The 21,889-nt window shown below is 31.5% G+C and overlaps 1 protein-coding gene and 1 long non-coding RNA gene across 2 annotated transcripts in view; one reads left to right on the top strand and one right to left on the bottom strand.

The window, feature by feature from the left end:
• The window catches only part of LOC123662724, a 37,915-nt gene extending 29,301 nt beyond the window's left edge, over positions 1-8,614 (bottom strand). The window contains exon 1 of the mRNA XM_045597527.1: positions 8,373-8,614. Coding sequence (XP_045453483.1) covers positions 8,373-8,614 — 242 coding nt within the window. The remainder of the gene's footprint in view (positions 1-8,372) is intronic.
• A 246-nt stretch (positions 8,615-8,860) lies between these two features.
• Positions 8,861-19,180, top strand: LOC123662913. The gene is made up of 3 exons (XR_006744569.1): positions 8,861-9,410; positions 11,054-11,060; positions 19,167-19,180. It is a non-coding gene; the product is annotated as an uncharacterized LOC123662913 (long non-coding RNA).
• Positions 19,181-21,889: the final 2,709 nt, after the last annotated feature.

Raw genomic sequence — 21,889 nt, 5'->3', positions numbered from 1 at the left:
CTATTATATTATTATTATTATTATATTTCTATTGTTTATAACTAAATAACTCTCTAAATCACCTAAGAAGAACCAATTGGAATTCATTCTCGACTTCCCAGGTTGTAGAGTTTGACAAATGACAGCACAAGATGGCCGTTGATGACGTCACGAGCGAATAATACGCGTGCGTGAGATTCGGTGACGAGTGAGGTACAAGAAATGGCATAGTAAAATATAAACTATAGTTCCTATAATTAAAAAAAAAAGAAAAACATAAGTAAGATAATTATTTAATCTCATCATTAATACAATTTTATTTATATTCTGAAATACAAATTTTGTGCAAGTAAAAAAGATTATGTTATAAGAAGGTTAAGACTTTATATAATTTAATGCACCTAATATAAAAAAAAGAAAAAAATCAAAAAAAAATCCTTTTTTGTCTAGTTAAGACTAGGTTATTATAATTTTGCCAACTTTAATATCTTAGACAAACAAAGTGCTTTTTTTTTTAATATTATACCACATTGAATGGTGAGTGTTATATAATAAATTTAAATAATAGATAAATTGTAATAAGGATACAAGTTCACGATATTCATAGCTTATTACTAATTGTCTGGGAACTGTCTATCTTTAAATTGCAAGTGTTAGCAATGAACGTTAAACGAGTGATACATTATTGTTTATAGATATTTTGCAATTGAGTGTAGTCGTATTTTATGAGAAATAGTCACATACACCATTATACGCGGCTAACAATAATTCTGTCCCACACACTTTACAATTTTCTGAATAAGTATCTTTCTGCTTATTGCGGAGGGTTTTATGCACTTTGAGCATATAGTAATAATTTGACAGGTATACTAAAAGGTTTGTTATAAATTATAATTTGTTTATATGTAACATATATGTTAAATTTAAAGCATTGTGGTGTTTTATTTATGGCTTATACTAATTATAATTATATATTATAATCACATAATGAGTATAAGTCATAAATAAAACACCACAATGCATTAAACTTTTAAATATGCATACTCTAAGGCTAGATACAGTCTAAAATATTTGTAATATATGACATTGTAAAGTATTTGAACATAATTATGCGAATGGCTATCACTGTACGAGTAAAGTCGTAAAACTAAAAGCATTTGTTACTTTTGATAAGTGTACTGCAAGAAATAAGAAAACAAAAAAAAAAAAATACATTTTGTTACATTTTCTAGAGTGTCTTGGTTTAATCTCGCATAACACTCTTCGCATATCGACGGCCATTCGGTCTAGTTATCGGAACGATCCCAATGCGATTATCGTTACCGTACGTTCCGCTATTTATTGTGAACTCGTTCTATAAACTTGAGACCTTATTGTCAACAAAATAAGGAATATATTGCAATGGATGCAGCAGTTTCACTTAGGTTTACCAGCCATCAAAATTATGTCGGATATAAATATTTCTATTTATAGTTTTTATGAAAGAAATAGCTGTATTTTATTGAAAGACTTCTTTAGTAGCACTTATTAATAGGCAAAATAAAAACCTAAGAGGTCTATGGATTAATTTTCAGCTGCCACAAAAAATCACGTTATTCTTGAAGGTGATTTTTTCTTGCACTTAAATTAAGTTTCGTGTAGGTTAGACCGTGGCATGGACTGTTTTTCATACCTATCTATAACAATTTAATTTCTATCTATTAGTATATCGCTGTTATGATGTAGTTATATCGTGTCTGTGATATCAGATCCTCTGCTGTCCACATCTAATTACTACTCATATAAAAAAATAATAAAAAAAATAACTTAAGAAATGTGTGAAGCTTTCTTTATATTATTTAAACAATTGACTCAAACGTAAAATAATAATATGTATGAAATTAGCTGAAACAAGCATTCTGTAGTTTTTTTTAATAAGACATACAAAATGAGTTATCATTTTATCTTTTGTTAAATTCCTAATCGCTATATTGTATCCTATTTCCAAAAATTCTTTGCTAGAAATCATCTTTTTTAGCGATTAAATTCCTTTTCGACGCCTTTTGTGGTATATTTACAGTATTTCTATGTCTTTTGGTCTACAATTAGAAATATTACAAAAAGTGAGACCTTATGGAAACCCTACTTTCAGTACTTCTAGTTCAATAATACCGTGAAAATATGTCATATTGCACATGATTATAGAAATGGCGTCAATCAGAGCGACGGACGTGTACGAATCGATTCGTAGACGTGATCGCTTGATGTTCTGTGATTCGATTGTGATACATCTCACATTTATGGTCAGTTATGACCGTGATGTTATCCTTATTAAAAATTATAAACTAGGAAGCTTAAAGTATAAATCGTAACACCTAAATTGTTTTTTTTTATCAGCCTCTAACCATTGTGAACGTGTATGTACCGGTGTACCCAGTGTTTATAAATAAATAATAATAGATATAATTTGGTAAAATAAATACTGAACCGATATTAAAAAGATTTTAAAACATTCCGGTTTCAATAATCTACCTATCTCTGGTTTCGCTTATTAGAGGTAGAATTTTGACGTGAAAAAAGAAATGATAACTAAGGTAGAAAGTAGCTGGTGTTTTGGAAAGTAGATGGTGTAAAGTTATAGTAGCGTGCAAATATTTTATATAAGATGCCTAACAAATAGTTGGTCATTTTGAGTTTCCGATATTCCGAAATTATCACAAGCGCCGTAGGTACGAGCGCGCTCTAAAAGGGTATCACGACTGTTTTGTCTATCCGCTCTTGAGATATTTAGGTGTCATAGAACGTTGTTTGTTCTAGTCTCACGTCCACAATCACGAATCAACCACCCGTGGCAGTGGTTAATAAACACAAAGTTGTAAGCGCAAGTTTTACACATAATTTACTTGAACAAATTATATACGTAGCGTCCAAGTTGCTAGTTGAGGCGATGTATATTTTTTTAAAACGTATTCTGGATTAATTTGATTTACAAGTCAACCTTAAAGTCATCGGTTATTACAGGCACGAGATAGCAATTGTAATTCATAATAGTGAAATTTTTGGAAAAAAAATGTGACAGTGTGATGGATTGAGCTCAAGCACTTCTCCTGTATGAAAATGAGTGTGTATGTGGATGCGATGTTTATGGTTATTTCGATTAGGATTTATATATTATATATATTGAGTAAATAATCCTTTGTTAGGATTACTCACACAAGACACACTCAACAATACATGTGTGCTAGTTTACTTACAAAATGTGACATTTACCAATGTGTAATGTCGTGTAACTTACACGTAATAGGTAGACTGATCAAAGATCTTTCGTATGATGACTTTCATTCCCCATTATTATTATATAATTATTCGAAATCATAAAAAAATCAACAAAAATTGTATACGTTACCATAACGTAACTAATAGTGAACAAAATGAAGCTTTTAATTTCTTTTTTATAGACTGTTATACTTTGTGTTAATCGCTAATACTTAACACTCAGACCGGTACGTAGTAAAGGATGCGCGGGCGCAACACAGCGGGGCGCGATCTGACAGTAACAGACACACGGTTAACCTTTAGATTGAGACGTGAACCGCCGTATAATAGCTTTGAGATATGTGTAATATATACATTGTTTGATAGACAATGTATTATAATAACTAAGTAATTGGACTTGAATATGTTTGAGGAGATTATAACAAGTTGGTATTTCACGAGGGATTCACATGGCTTTGCGGAACATAAAGTAGATATTTCTTGTTCTTTATTGGATTTTAATCCTTAATAAACGATATAAGGCTTACGGTATAAAGAAATATGGGGAGTGAAGTCGTGTGATACAACAAAACAGCAGTAACGCTGAAGATTGACGCTTTACAGCGCTTTTAGCAGCGGCACGATATTAGTATAGTACATAGTATATTATCAGCATTTAGTGTACCAATGTGAATAGTAAGCGTCAATTTATATTTCAATTTTAGAATTTATTATTTATTTATTTTCATTGATTATTATTTGACTCATTTAATCGAATATTTTAGTTTTTAAATATCAGGGTGTAACTACGCACCTTTTCTTTATTTAGGTTTGAATGCATTATATATATTTGATATAGATTTTGTTTTACTATTTTGTATTTCAAACGAAATATTTATTAAGTATTATTGATCAGCCGTGTGGCACAATAAAGTCCAATTGAGGTTTAGTTATCTACACAAAAATTCAAACTGGATACCAAAACAGTTTATAAGAAAAAAAATACAATTACAGCTTTTTTAAAAGTTTTTGTTGCAATTGATTTTTATAAAATATAAATTCTTAATACCTTATATAAACGAAGTATAGATATAAATATGTATTTTTTATTATACATGGACGTCAACGACAGTTATTTTCGTAATTAATTAAAAATAGAATCAGCAACATCGCTGTTTTAACAAATATGTTTTAAAATAAATCAAAATAGAATTTGATCTCAAAAGGCACGGCCCAAATAATTAGAGCTGCCTCACATAAATCATATTTAAAAAAATATTTATGAGTCAAACTAATCGGGTGGCCGATAAGGATGTGTATCTACAACTTAAGATAGGCGAAAGCTATATCATTAAAATATAAGATGTAAAATGTAAAATAAAATCAAAATAAGGAATTTCTGCAATTTTTATTATTATATATCTTGTAAATATCTTCACTTAATAATATAGCAAATATTCTACATTCTTTTGAGGTATAATTTTCCGCAGGTCTTAAATAATTTTGAAATATATAATTACAGAATCTATTGTAAATAAAAATATGGTGTTTAGGAACTGGTGGAAAATATGTCTGCGAAACACGGTTAAAAGGCGTAAATGTTACATAAGACAAATCCAAACAAAACGTAATAATAAAAATAATTGTATTTGCTCTCAAACGAAAAAAAATCGACATCAATTACATCCGACAAGTAATACAATGTAAGAAGAAAAAAGTCAAGTAAATACGCCTTATCAAAGATTACTCAAAAACTTGTAATCAGATCTCGAAGAAAGTATTTGTGATAACGTGATAAACATCAGCTTTCGATTAAATTAAAAATCATCAAAATCGGTATACCCAGTAAAAAGTTATGCGGTATAATACAACGTAGGTCGACGAAAAAATAGTCAAGTAAAAACGCATTATAAGATATAACTCGAAAAATAGTAGTTAGATCTCAAATAAATTGAAATGGGACCAAATGGCACGCAAAACCTTTCAGTAAAATTTTTTTTCGAAATCGTCCCACCCAGTCAAAAGTTCTGAAGTAACATAAAAAAAGAAAAAAAAATACAGTCGAATTGAGAACCTCCTCCTTTTTTGGAAGTCGGTTAACTAATCAATTAGGTAGGTTTGGCCAAATATATGTATGCATAAATATTGAGTCTATACTAATTTTATATAGAATCATTTTTTCTCGAGAATATCTTCTAAGAAATCTTTTTTAAAATTACAAAAAAAATGAATAATACATATTAGGCATAGCTTAGTTTTAAGTGTGAAAAAACTTAACGCTAGCAGGTGGTGTTCATTTGAAGCTCAGAGAGAATATAAATATGTGGGTAACACATGAGGTGGGCATTATATGACATTAGTTTTAACGGTAAAGTGGTTTATTAAGCGTTTTGCAAGATTTATATTTGAAGACTTAGAGAAAATTTGATTACCCTTAGGCGGTACATCTGCTGAGATTGCTATGTCTAGCGATTTGGCTAAACGGTTGTTTTGATATATCGGTAAATATATATTAATCGAAATCGATATCGATGATTAATTTCCATTAGACATCATTACGTTTATTGATTGAGTCTATGATTGTTATGATGTTGGCTGTTAGAGGCTCTAGGTTTTAGTTTATAAGGTCAAGTGTGAGATAGACGCGTTGATAGGATAGGTGGGTTAAATTAAAAGGTCGAGTATTCAAATTGAGTATAATAAAACTCAAAATTCAAAATATTTATAAATTCATGTTCAGTTAGCATTTTTTTATAAATTATTTATTAGGAGTAGGACACGGCAGGAAATATTCTGCTCAAAATCTAGAGAATCTGGAGAATTCAGCCTTGCTGTATGTGTTATCCGTGACTCAAAGTGACCAACAAAAAACGTGCTAAATATGAAAACGTGTAAAATATACAAAAATAAAGATTTAATTTAATTTATTTTGTTGAAAATAATTATCCATATATATGGGTATATATGGGTGTCGTAAGAGGCGACTAAGGGATAACAAAGTTACACTACCACCCTTGAAACTTAAAAAGCCGACCGATGGCGGGATAACCATTCAACTGCTGGCTTTGAAATATACAGGTCGAAGACGGGCAGCAGCGTCGTCGGTGCGACAAAGCCAACCCTGCGGTCATCAACCCGCCTGCCCAGCGTGGTGACTATGGGCAAAATACATGAGTTCACTTCATTTTTGGCGCGAACTTGTGGAGGCCTATGTTCAGCAGTGGACTGTAATAGGCTGAAATGGTGATGATGATGATGATGATGATGATGATGATGATGATGATGATGATGATGAATTATCCATATAAGACTAGTCTGTTAATAATAAAATATTTCAAGTAATATATTTCCGAACGCTGTGTCTGCACACACTTTATTCTCGTTTGCATTTTTACGCAATTATTTTTTTCATAGCTATAAATAACAAAATAACGATTACAAAAATGAATTATTTTAGTACGTGAGTTGTACAAGAATATATTGAAACAAACGAATTGTCAATAAGTAACAGGAGATGGCCGGAGCGACGGATTTGCGAGGCAGCGACGCGAGAACACAATAAATATCTTCCATTTCAAAAATTTGCATACAACGCAACCATAGAGCTTGTATCCTTACAAGTTTACGGGAATTTTATTCAAGATTTTACTATAAATTGTGAGATGAATCATAGCGTAATAAAATAATTGTTTCCAACTTATTACTGACTGTATAAGTAGTGTGACAAACCGTGGACAATTTTATTTCTTGCCGAAAAATAAACTAGTCTTCACAAAACGAAGAATAGAACGTCACAGAAGATTCTAGAATTTTCCAGTTAAGATGAATGAAAAAAGAATGATAACATATATTATACTACAACATTTCAAGATTCTTTTTGAATTCATAACTTGAAGAATTAAGTTTTTTCCTACATATTTTGGTATATTTGTACGAAAACGTATATTACAAAAATATATATTATTAAGGTAAAATTTACCATGGTAAATATGCACGAAAAAGTGCTAAGTGTATAGTATTAATAAAAATAATAGTAGGTAATAAATAGTAGTTGTACGCTATATGATAAAGTTTGTATATCTAAGCTGTTGGTATCTGAATAAATAAATACATAAATAAATAGTAAATGTATATATTAAAAGAAATGTTTGATATTTGGTCACTTCTAAATATTTCATTACGTTAAAACCATTGATTGAGGTGATGAGAACACAACAGAGGTGTCATAATTTAGACTTGTTATCGACTTTTTATCGATACATCGATAATCGGGCAAGCGCATATGCTCAACTGGTTCTTTACCGTAATGAGGAATATTTAAACGTAGTGTTTTTGATTTGCACATTACAAGTCCTGAACACAGGTCCGATAAGTGCATTTTTTCTTTGATTAATTTTCTATTTATAGTTATCATACATAAAACAGTAAATGCGAAACTTTAGACAAATATTTTTAGTCTTACAAATATATACGTAACCAAACCCAAAAAAAAACTTTGAATGTAGATACTAATAGCTTCAGAATTACCGATAGTCTATTTGTAATATATATACATATACACTCGCGTGCAACTGAATCGACTCAAGCCGTATATTGGTATAAAAGTTCGATTTTTAGAAAAATGGCTTATCCGATTTTCTTGTTCTTTTTTTTGTTTGAAAGCCTAATCTTTTCTCTTAAAAAATGTTATCCTAATGAGAAAAATCGGTTGAGTATTTATTGATAAAATTTAATTTGACAGAAATGCATAAAAAACGAAGAAAAATGAAAACAACAACATAATGAATAAAAAAATTATTTTTGATAGAAGTAAAGAAAATTAAAATTTTCAATACTTTTTATTGCCTCCCCTAGCTTTTATAATGGCTTGCATGCGATTTTTCATTGATTTTATCACTTTTTTGATAAAATCTTGAGGTATCGTATTCCATTCTTCCTCTAGCGTAGTTTTGAGCTCGACGATGCTTGATGGAGCCGTATCTCTAGCTCGCACCCTCCGTTTGAGCTCATCCCATAAATGCTCAATGTAATTCAGGTCAGGACTGAGGGCTGGCCACATCATCGTCCTAATTTGCTTTTCTTGAAGATACTGGCGAGTAACACTTGCTGTATGGCACCGAGCATTATCATGCATCAATAGAAAATCTTCTCATATGTACCCTGCATAAGGTACAACATGATCGAGGAGAATGTTTTCCACGTACTTTTGAGCTGTTAGACCACCACTCCGACCACCACCAGGCACGAAAACAAGCTCGGCCTTCCCTTCATAAGATATTCCAGCCCACATCGTGACTGAACCACCGCCATATGATACTGTTTCAGCGAAACAGCATTGCGAGAACTGTTCCCCTGGACGCCTGTATACTCGGTCTCTTCTGTCATTGCCATGGAGACACATTCTGCTCTCATCAGTGAACAGGATGGAGCTCCATTGCTCAATAGTCCAATTGAGGTGTTCACGAGCAAATTAAAGTCGGGCTTGACGGTGACCTGCGGTCAGTTTCGGGCCTCTGGCCGGCCGTTTAGGAGTTAAATTAGATTTCTTCAGCCGTCTTCTAATTGGCCACTGACTGACAGCCACTCCTCGAACCCTTCTGAGCTCCTGTTGCACATCAACGCCCGTGAGATAACGATTTCTCAACGAAGTTGAGATAATGAAGCGATCGTCCGTCTCAGATGTGCTCCGGTGTCTATTGGTTTGTGGTCTCCGAACGGAGCTACCGGTCTCTTGAAACCTTCTGTATACTCATGAAACAGCTGATTGGCTCATGTTAAGTTTACGAGCGACTTGCCTTTGATTATGGCCCGCTTGCAACAAACCTACAACTTGGACCGCTGCATCTGAGGTATTGTCCATTGGATCGCGATTAAAATACTGGGAGTTTAAGGAGATGTGTACCTGTCAACATCTGACGAGTGACTGATAAGAAATATGGGTCACGTGAGCTCTTATACATGATTTAGTCTCGCAACTCATGGGTACCGCAACGGGTAATTTCTGTAACGCTCATGTTTGACCGTATTTATTTAAAAAGTTTTTTCATTGTTTATTTGAAAATGGCTATATTTATGAAAAAAAATATATGTCTTTGGAATAAAAAAAACTTTTACAAAAATCGGATACGCCATTTTCCGAAAAATCGAACATATATACCAATATAAGGCTTGAGTCGATTCAGTTGCACGCGAGTGTAGTTCCACTCATTAGAAGTTAAACGATAAAGCTGCGAAACTGAGCAAGTTGCTTAATATAAGAAAATAAAAACTTGTAGTAATATTATTTTTAGATACTGGGATATATTTTAGGCATATAAGCTGAAGACCTACGAATCCTTATTCATAATTCGTATTGTTTTTTGTCTTTTGATTACTTCTTGGTTACAGTACTCTAAAAATGTTTTTTTAAACATTAATTTTCAACTTTATAATAATACTAAGTAAAGAGACTAGATTCTTAGTAAGGCGTTTATAAATAAAAATGAGTCACTGAATTTGTTATCGCTTTTCCAGTTTTATACTTTGTAAAAAAATGGGAAATTTCCAAACGTAACAATTACGAGCATTTCAGCTTTTAACAAGTCGCAAAACAGAACAATATCTATTGGTGCAGCTAATATCAATATAAAATATAAATTTATTACGGCTTAGACGACTCAATTCGATACGCGTTGACACCCGTCCGCAAGAACTGGAACATGACCATTTCGATCGAAATACCAGAGTTTGTACAGAATCACATCACTAACATTTGTAAAGTAGGTATATATAAATCCAAATTGTATGATTTGTTGTTTGTTCAGGAAAATAATTTCGTTAATATGACGTTAAATAACCAGAATCTAGAACATCGTAAATGACATTATTTATGATATGCTAAGACAAATAATGTTTAGTTTGTATCGCATTATAGTTTGTATAAAAAAAAAGTTATACAATTAAATATTTTTTCTGATTATACTAATTTTAATATGGTAAAATTGCCTCGATTTTTAAGCTATTACATAAGACCTGAGTATTTCTTGCACAATTAACATAGGCGTACGTACACAAGCACTTCTTTTCTTGAAAATAAAAATCTATTTTATATTTTGCTCTTAATTGTCAAGAAAGTCAGAAAAAAATGTTATTTTACCAGCTAAAATACAATATTATAACAGATTGTTTTTTTTAAACGTAATAATAACTATATTTGGTACAAAAAACGTATAATACATTTTACAATCATAAAATAAATAACCATTATTGACAAAAACAAGTTTTTTGATAAAGTTAATGAAAGTATTTAATAACATAACATGGAATATCTTAATATATTTTTACTATTATTTGTAGAGTCGTATCAAGGAGTTGTAAGCGAAAAATAATCGTATGTTTCGGAACAAGTCGAATTATATGAATAAGTTTTTATTCACATCAAATTTTATGGTTAGTTAGCGAATAACACTCAAGCTTGCGCGTGATTTTAACACAGCAAATTTTCCTGGCTATGTACCAACTCCAATCACTTCGAAGTGTCCATAAAAGTCCTTTGAATGTGTTAGTCGTAATAAACCAAATATATTGTTAATTTTATAATGAAAACGCCTAAAAATATGTGATAATTAACTATTTTACTACTTATTAATACAAAGTATCGTAAGAGTATGGCTCGAACGACTTTTTATGTGAATTTAATTTTAAGAGACCATTCTATAATCATAATTTACGCGAGTTATTTATACTATTAATTAATTTCATTTACGACTATTAAGTTTACTGTACCATCGATGATTTTATTTAAGCCTATTATTTTTTATATGTGGTGGAATTTTAATTGTGATGAAATAATGTGTGTAAGTAAATTTGTATGAATAGATCAACTTTTGTACAGAAAACAATACAAAAAATAAATTAATAAACGTTTCACACTTAACGGCCCTCAGTAGGAGTTTCTTCTGTGTCGGGGGTCCGGAAATATACACAATACACAAGCACAAATGCCCACACTACGACAAAACTCTATATCTATATGGCCAATAGAAATGTTTGTCATGTACGAGATCGAATCAGCGATCGATCATCGTCTCGCGTAATCAAGCGTAAAACTCGAAATCGGCTAAAACAAATCTGTTCCTTTTTTAGTTTTCTTACACTTAGTAGTAGTTCGTTATGGAATGATATGCTTGCTAATGGGTATCGCTTAGTAAGTTAGAAATTATAACGTATCATTAAACTTCACGTGTTTGAAATACAGATGCAACGTTGAAATATGTAAACAGATTATCGATATTTGGAATAGTCTCTTCAAACAATAATATCGTCACTTACAATCCTATAAAGCGCCGTTGCCGCGAATTCTTTGACGAAACAAAGGCTGTTTACCAATGCCGAAATACGTAAACACAAATCCCCGTTCGATATTTGAAATAGTCACATCACCCTAATCTCGTCACCTAGAATGCACCGTGCCACTAATTCGCTGGCAAAACAATCAGTCCGTCAATTTTCATCGACTGTCAATCAGTGCACGGAAATTCCTTGATCGACGACTGATTGTGGCGGCGCTGCGGAAATACGCGGAATTGTCCCCCGGCTTGTTACAACGCCCTCTAGCGGCATGCGGTGATAACAATCCTTGTTAAATATTGGCACTTACTAAGTTATCGTTTGTAATAATGTTAGCTATTTGTTAGTTTTTTTTTTTTATTTCTGTGTGAAGTATGTATTATTACTAGTTTTATCGTGATTATAAGGAATTAATATTCTCTTTTCTAAATACATAGAGACTTTTAATTTTTTAAATTCAGTATTCAAATGATAATTTTACCAACAATATAATTTTATATACCTACCAGTTACATATACGAGTAGATGCATCTTAAATATGGCTTCAGAAGATAAGCGTTTCCTTAAAATTTAAAATAAAGAGTGAACACTTTGGTAATTTTTTTTTATTGTTAATGTTGAGCTGCAGTAGGAAAGCAGCTTGCAGTGTGACGCGAATAATTGTATTTTTTTTTAAAACAGACCAAGGCACACAGCTTGGTCTTAAAAGTAGATTACTCGTTAACGTATTAAAAAAAACTAAACATTCACTAATTTTGGATAATCATAGGATCATTAAACCAATCAATCTATCAACCATAGCATCGTGATTCTGTCAATAGTAAAATATCACAATTATAACATGTTCAAAAACCATTTACATGTAATATAAACAAAATAAAAATATGACTAAATTTAAAATAACCCAATTCCGTCACATTTTTATTAGATTGAAATAACATCCGTTTTTAAAACACCCTCCCCAACAGAGGGGTAAGAAAATTGTCAATATGTTTTACCTTTGATTGACATCTAATAAATCCATAGACCCTCTATGAGAAAAATGTTTTATAGACTTTCATATTTTTTAACCGACTTCAAAAAAAGCAGGAGGTTTTCGATTAGAATTGACGTTTTTATATGTGCTACCTCATAACTTTTTACCGGGTGTATTGATTTTAATATTTTTGTTTTGTGCGGAAGCTGGTGATTGTCATATGATCTCATTTTCATTTGAGATCTGACGAGTAAGTTTTGAGTTATCATTTTTTACGTTGTTGTTTTTTTTGCTTCTTGATTTAATTCAAAACTTTTTTTTTTTTTTATAACAAACCAATTGCAATGGCATTCAATTTAAAAGTTTTATTGTAATAAAACAAAATTTTAAAATGAATTAAAATAATATCTTCAAAGTTTGAAAGAACGCGCCTGTCTTGATCGGTTGCTGTTTTTGACATTTTAAGCAATAATAAGTGCTGTGTGGCTACGGCACTAAAGAATTTAGCCACCCCCTCTCTTCCCGTGGGTGTCGTAAGAGGCGACTAAGGGATAACAAGGTTCCACAACCACCTTGGAACTTAAGAAGCCGACCGATGGCGGGATAACCATCCAACTGCTGGCTTTGAAATACACAGGCCGAAAACGGGCAGCAGCGTCTTCGGTGCGACAAAGCCAGTACTGCGGTCACCAACCCGCCTGCCCAGCGTGGTGACTATGGGCAAAACACATGAGTTCACGTTATTTTTGGCGTTAACTTGTGGAGGCCTATGTCCAGCAGTGGACTGTATAGGCTGTAATGATGAAGCAATAATAAAGATAAAAGTAAATCAGATCGTGATCTCAAGAGAAACAAAAATGACAGGTGAAACTAAGTGAGCTTAGCATTTTATAAAGACTTTAAATCTTCATTAGGACTATCTATCGAAATATTTCTCAGTGTTACACAATATTAGAAAACGGTTTGACTAAATGGTTGATTAGTTTAAAATTAAGCGGGCGGGCTGCAAAGAAATTTTGAGCAAGATGTCTCTACGATTATACTACCCCTCAGTAACAGAAAATAATATTTACTTGGAAATACCATTAAGGTATAGTGATATATTGTTTAATTTTTTTTATATAACTAGGTCGGCAAACAGGCGTACGGCTCACCCGATGGTAAGCGATTACCGTAGCTTATAGACAACTGCAACACCAGAAGCATCGCAACCGCGATGCCGACCTAATCCCCAATCCCCCCAGGAGCTGTGGTCACCTTACTCACCAACAGGAATATAGCACTGCTTGAAAACAGTATTATTTAGCTGTGGTCTTCTGTAAGGTCGAGGTACTACCCCAGTCGGGCTGCTCCATATTTTGAGCAGGAAATTCCTGCTGTGCCCTACCTCAGTTTCAAATAGATATAAATGGTCCTTTACAATTAGCTCAATTTACGCTTTTTAGACCAACTGCAGATAATTTAATAATAAGAATAAGACTCTTCTTTCCATTACTTTAATGAGATAAAAGATCGTTGAGTTCTCATCATAAATTAAGCTAGACATCTTTATTGATGGTAAGGCGCCCAAACCATCATGCGAAGCACGGGAAACAAAACAAAATGGCGGATGGCACAACAATCACCAATACAGGGTTATGTTACATTAGAAAAAATGAATATTTTATCACAATTTCTAAAGCGTGATTATCATGATCTTGTTATAAGTGTGTTTGTTCTCGAAAAAATAAAAAAATAGATAAAATCGACAATTAAACGAGAAATACGCATTACTATTATACACGCAAAGTATACGACAAGCATCAGCTTCGAACAAAAAAGAATAGAGACGAGAGCTTACTGGGTACATCGATTTTGATACCAGTAAAACCATAGACCCAGTAAAAAGTTAAGAGTTTAGCACACATAAAAAACACTGTCGAATTGAGAGCCTCCTCCTTTTTTTGAAGTCAATTACAAATACCATACTGCGATACAGTCTGTATTTTTAGTTTACGTCTCCTTTTTAATTTAGTATTTATTGATATTCAGTTACTTCAATTCATGATTTATTTATTGAATTTATAATCACATAATTATCTAATCATATAATCGAAAATTACCTAATATATTTACCATTTATGTACTAACATAAATTTTATCGACATATTAATCATGTAAATAAATAACATTTAACTGTATAGTCACATTTTCTGTATATGTAAATAGAATATTGTTTAAGAGGTTTAACTTAATAAAAATATTTACAAGTGTTCAGTATTACATTAGAAAATATAGTTTTTACATATATCTTTACTTATATTTTTATCACACGACTGTAGCTCATACGTAGGTATATACCAAGGTTTGACATACATTATAATTTTTTTTAAATAGAAATACGATATTTTAAACGGCACGAAATAAATACTAATAAATATTTTTTCTACAGCATATTTGACAATTGTCAAAAATTTGTACCTGTCTTCTAAACTAAAATAACTACAAGCAAAGCCACCGGCACCACTTGTTTTAAGAATTAATATTATAAATCTATTTTTGCACAACCCTAATGTCTAGTTACCTGCAATTAAAACAAGTTTAAAATCTCGTTTCGCTGACAAATTGCAATAAATAAGAACACTTAAATCTAAACCTCGATTTAGAGTGAAAGACTTAGTTATTTTTAATCTAAACTTATCTCTAAGTCAATGAAACGAGGTTTAAATTAGTTTATAAGTCGTGTAACAGGTTTAGTAGTTAAAGTGAGTCACAGTTGCATCTCCAGTAAATAGATCGACTATGACAATTATTTACATCTTAGGAAAAAATTTGCTACAGTATAAAGGATAAGTTTCCATTTATAATTTCATTAATATAAGGAAAAACCAGCACTCTAATTTGAAATGCGAAAGCTTAAATAGATTTTATATGACAATTTAAGCCTACATACTTCAGGATTCAAATTCAAATCTGTTATTAGAAATTAATGTAACTAAAATACTATAATACTATAATAACTAAAATATTATAGATACAGTATAGTATAATGAATAAGGTAGACACTAAACTGAATGAAATTAAACTTTTTTTTTTGTATATTGATTCACATTTTAAAATTTAAAAATTTAAAATACGTGAATGTGAATAGGATTAATTATAAAAGAAATTAATAATTATTGAATGATATACTTTTTTTGAACTTTATAAAAAAATGACTAAGTTTGATAGAGTCATAGTATGCTTGACTACTCCAGTGTTTATCTGAGGTAAGTGGCAAGTAATCATTAAGCAGGATAGAATATGTTTTGCTATTCATTTACGAAACTGAAGCTGTTCTTTAGAAGGTTAGTAGTTTAGCTTGGAATAAAACTGTAAAATATATTACTAATTATGAACAAACTATGACCAGACTATGACGATATTAAGTGACTGTAAATTTTACAGTGTCCTTTGAATAATTTATAGAAAGACTACAAACTCCTAGGAATTATGATTTCCTGGCTAACAATATAAGCATCATAAAAGTATTTTATTTTATACAAGTTTTTTTCAACTTACTAAAAACTTTACAATTACAGAAACTTGTTTTAACTATTTTTCTCCTTTTAGAAAGCTTTAGTATTCAAAAGAAATTTTAATAATAAGTTACACGTGGATCTCATCAGCAAAACAGACAAACATAAATGTCAATGTGTCTTCGATTTAAAAGGACAGTTATAATTCTTAGTACAAAACACGTTACGATATACAGTTTTGAATGCGATTTAGCAATTTCTTAGTATTGATCATTCTTTTTCGCCATACAATTTAATTAACGTTTGTTTTACCGTACAAGAAAAAAAGCGGTAGAATCCAGAGCGAGACACAACTCAAAACATCTGAGATAGTAATCGACAGCGTTTAAAATAATCGAAAAATTATAGTAATTTTAATAAAAGCACCGAATTATGTACGAAAACCAGTTTAAGACAATTTCTCCTGAGTTCATTTCAACCATCAATTTCGTATTGTCGGACAAGAAAGCCGTGGAACTGTATCAAACCGTATATAAATCAAATTGACCCCGAAATGTTTTGCTTTCAGCATATTTCGGTCATTATACCACAGCTTATGTGAAACGGGCAGCAACATCAAGTGACCGGCTACCCACACATAGCCCTTTCGCGATTGTACGTACTCACGTTCACACATTCAAAGTCATACCGTTAAAATAAATACATCAAGTGATAGATTTTTACATTTTTATCTACTTCTAAAATATATATATTAGTTTAAAATCAGATGAAACTACAATTAAACTATCACATTTTTATATAACGTTAGATCACAAGACTGAAATAGTCTTAAAGATATTTGCTAAATGATTTAAAACTTACTTTAGATTTCTTGTTTCTTTATACATATGTATATCACAATTTGCAGATTTTACAACTTTTGAATATAATCTAGGTACTATTGATTACAAAAGATAGTAACATTTTGCGAAGAGATCGTGTTTCTATAAACGTAACAGAATTATGAATAATTTGTCTTCAAGTTAATAGGGCTGACTGAACCTTATAAACTATGGTCGAAAGCACATTCGCAAAAAGAGCAATTCGGGTCAGGTTTTCGCCTTTTTTCCCCGTCAAGTCCCGTAATACGTGCGCACGAGTCGATTGTAATTGTTGCACTCATTGTTCTCCCGGCAGATAAAAGGAAACATGCCTCTTGTTTAATTAAAATTTTGTTCCGAGAACGCGAATTCAGTTCGGTTTTTGTAAGACATTATGTTACATATTCATAAATTAACGGATATTTTTTTTAACATCGGCGAGCGCTTATTTACATCGTGGACGTGTAATTTGGTAAATTAAGCGGTTAAAAAAACTGGACCTTCCGATATTTTCACTGTTATGATACTATTTTTTTTAAAGATATCATTACCACGCTGTTACAATAATTGTCGGAATAAATTAGGTATTTTGTACTCTGTCATTTTGTGTATTCTCGTTTTTAGTAAAATTGCTGCGCGCGCTGGCGTATTCGTCTTATAAAGTAATCAAATACACGCATTTTACTGGTAATAACAGCAAACGTATATGTGAATCACATCGATGAGTTTAGTCATCACACGGCTCATATTACAGTCCACTGCTGGACATAGACCTCTACAAGTTCGCGCCAAAAATGGAGTAATAGAGTTTTCGGCCTGTGTATTTCAAAGCCGGCAGTTGGATGGTTATCCCGCTATCGGTCGGCTTTATAAAAGTATAGTACATTTATATAGCCATCACATTCCTTAAATAACCTGACACTCAAATACTTTGAAAACTAATGATAAAAATACTTTTAATTCAGTGGAGACTTTACTGTATGTAATTAATTGATGCCCTGAAAACTGAACAGTACACTAATGTGGATTGTGGAATGACATTTATAAATATTCTGAATGAGGTTAGTGTAAAATAATTGTGTTTGCTCGCAAACGAAATAAAACCGACTTCAATTACATCGACGAGTAATACAACGTAGATCGACGAAAAAATAATCAACTAACTACGCGTTATCAAAGATTACTCAAAAAGTAGTTATCAGATATCGATAAAATTTATATGTGACCACATGGTAAACATCAGCTTTTGATTAAATGAAAAATTATCAAAATCGGTACACCCAGTAAAAAGTTATTGCGGATTTTCGAGAGTTTCCCTCGATTTCTCTGGGATCCCATCATCAGATCCTGGTTTCCTTATCATGGTACCAAACTAGGGATATTTTCTTTCTAATAAAAAAGAATTATCAAAATCAGTACGTCCAGTAGAAAGTTGTGCGGTATAACACAACGTAGATCGACGAAAAAAGCGTCAAGTAAAAACGCATTATTAGATATAACTCGAAAAGTAGTTGTTAGATCTCAAATAAATTTAAATGGGACCAATTTGCACACACCACCTTTCGATTAAAAAAAAAATTGTCGAAATCGGTCCACACGGTCAAAAGTTCTGATGTAACATACATAAAAAAAAACAGTCGAATTAAGAACCTTCTCCTTTTTGTAAGTCGGTTAAAAATGTTGGTTAATAGTAAAATATTACAACAGGTAAATATTTTTAAAACTTATTTTTCTTAATAAATTATAAAAAATAGTTCTCACAGGTATAATTACCGAGCCTGTTCTACGTTAGACAATTAGCGTCTATCATACCTTCCCCCGGGCGCGGTAATAAGCCTACGCGGGCGCATGGCCGCCAGCCACGCTCCTGTCAACTACTGGCACTTTGTGTTTGTATTCAAAATAATTTTAAACTCATTACAATTATTACTCAGCTGAATGTGTTTATTAATTGCTTATTATTATAATATTTGTTAACTGTTTTGGCTACCGGGCTTTAAGATTTATAGAAATAGTTATACTTAAAGCGTAATAAAAGGTACGACAGTTTTACAATAAATACATAAAAGATATTTATTGTAATAGCTAGCGATAAATGTAGGTATATCTCGTAATCAAACCTGTGATACGTATAGCGTTATTTTGCTATTATAAGCCATAGCGGGATGTTAAATAGCCTATGTAAGTTAGGATATTGTAGCTTTCTAACAGTAAATTAGTAATAATCGCTTCGATTTTGTTGCACCGAAGAATTAGGTAACAAAAACATAGAGAGTAGAATTCTTATATTAGTTATATATTTCGGTTATATGGTAATATTTTAAAATCAAGTCATTTCCTAAAATTTCATGCATGAATGTTTAAATGTAAGAAATTTTGCTTTATTTTCTCTCAAAGCATTTTAGCCTATCTTTCTTATTGAAATAACTATGTATAAAAAATAAAAATTATGCTCTCAATTCGAACAGCATTTTCTGACATCATTTAGAAATGAAAAACAAACAAATCTTTCTAACTTACTTCTACTTCTTTATTAATATAGACAAAAATGTGAATAATATCTTAAATATAAAATTCTCGTTAGTATTATAAAATTGACAATGGGAAGTGTCATTTAGTACCAGATATTACATAACATTATAACTGCTGCACAATTTCCTAGGCATTTAAATGAATTTTTGTTAGACCTGTTTCTAGAATCTATTCATTACTGTGGAACGTCGTTAGAAAAAGCATCGTTAAGGAGGAAACGGGGATTAAAATGCCGTTGATAGATTACGAAAGAAAACGAGCTTTTAATAATAACTTTTGTAAATCGTCCTTTAAAAGTTTAAGTTATGTTAAGTGGATAGATAGTAGCTCTGATCCTTCTCCTACATGGGGAAAGAGGCCTATGCCCAGCGGTGGGATATCACAGACAGAAGCGAGCGAGCGAAGTCATTAAGCTTTCTCAGTAACTACCAACACTCTTTCTTATACGGGACATACCGCGATTTAGTAAAAAAATATTCTCCGTGTGCGTTGGATAGCACGAAATGCTGTTAATTCTGGTTTTTATCATAAGTGTCTACAGCGATCGTCACTCATAGTAGAAAATAGCGAAAAGGATTAGGTTTGACCCTACCCCTATATTGAGAAAGAGGCCTATACTCAGAAGTGGCTAGTGGAAGAAACCAGTTCCCAGATGTTACAGGTTGAATCAATTAATCCATCATGATAAGTAGTAAATGCATTACGTTCCTAAGTTACAGTTTTAGTTAAAAAGAGACCTCTGCCCAGCAAAGGCACACAGAGAGGTCTGATTCATTCACTAAATACATTCACTACTTTACTTTGGATTAGCTCATTTTAAGACTATTTCTTAATTTGTATACAAAAGCCTCCAGCAATATAATAATTATTACGATGATACGGGATATTTTTATTTATCCATAAAATGGGTTGTTACCGACAAAGGCGACATAAAAATTGTACTTTATTGTTTTTGTTCGTAGTATTTATTGACCATTAATTTCGAAACGCACTTTCGTCTAGAGGTAGGTACACTATTTAGTCCTATTTATAGTTTTATGATAGAGTCTAAGAGGCAGCGACTCGATTTATACACTAAATTATTTAAATAGAAAATTTTATAGTTTTATATATATTTGTCTATATGAAAAAAAGCTAATAAAAAAGAGACATTGCTTCAAAGTTCGTTATGATTAAAATAAGCTTTATCTTTTACAGTGCACTATAAATTGTATCAATACGGATTTTTTCGTCAGAGGTGTATGTACTAATATCATTTAACGTATTTCTCATTATTTTTTTTTTCAAACATACTATGCTTATATTTTATCGCCTGTACAGTATGTATATTTTTTCCTAGAGTGATATATTTATGTAAGTTATTGTGGTATGCGTTTGCTAAAAATGGATAGTTAACGATTAAAAAAATTTGGAATTGCGCTTGTTTTTAGATAAACATTACTTAATGTGCAAAATATTTTTTTTTTTAGGTAATGTTTTAAACCGAAAAATAATTAAACAGATCACTAGAAAAAATTTCAATAAAATTTCAAACGTTCTTGTTAAAGGCAACGTAGGATATTAAATATAGAATATAATTATAGGGAGCCATGTCCTAGACTATGATTAAATTATTGTCCTGAACTCTCCGCAGTTATGATAGCGACTAATTATCGTTATAAAAATCCTGTTCCTTCGATAGCGATCGCAAGATGTCATCGTGGTTATGACCTTGTGTAACCTTGCAAAGAAATTGTTATCATGCAGTAGTCAGCGCGGTTTCTATTTGCTTTGGAAATCTTTATTTTCTTGAAAAGATAGACAAAGTAATATAAATTGTATACATCTTGTTCTAGTCGCAACAATTTAACTGTTTTTACTTTAGCTTTTTTTGTGTTAAATTACTTAATTGCAAGATAGATTCAAGATAATTATCTACACACATAATTTTCACATGACTGTACCGAATTTGGTAACATTGATGATATTTTTAGTTTGTTATTGTCATATCAACATTTGTACTTAAAAAAAATGGATATTCATTTAAAAAAATTTAGCGGTACGTAGTTCGGTTGGTCCGACTGTACGAAGCTATGTCTTTCTTTTTCCTTTCATATACTAATATAGTTTCTAATAATAGGTTATGTATTATTACAGTTAGCTAAGTTACAAATAACATAAGTTAACAGTATAAAAACAGTTATAACACGAAGTTCCTTCATTGGATCATTTATCATAACAGAGAAATTTATGTTCAGCAATTGTTTATGCGAGCGAAGTGGTGACGTTGAATGATTTGCGAACACGTTGTAACAACAAAGAGGTTTTAACGCTGGCAATAAAATTTCATTAAAACAAAGTAAATAACGAAAATGTCACGCATATCTTAAGTTTAATTTATGCGAAAGAACGGAGCTTATGCCCGCGAATTATTCAAACTGGCAATGGGCATCTATCTTTAGTTAAATAAAACGTATTTGTTTACATCTTGCTAGCTTCTGCGC

Source organism: Melitaea cinxia, chromosome 19, assembly GCF_905220565.1.
Source record: "Melitaea cinxia chromosome 19, ilMelCinx1.1, whole genome shotgun sequence".
In the NCBI taxonomy this organism is placed as follows: domain Eukaryota; kingdom Metazoa; phylum Arthropoda; class Insecta; order Lepidoptera; family Nymphalidae; genus Melitaea; species Melitaea cinxia.
The sequence above is the reverse complement of the archived record's forward strand: the minus strand, read 5'-3'. Positions and strand labels throughout refer to the sequence as shown.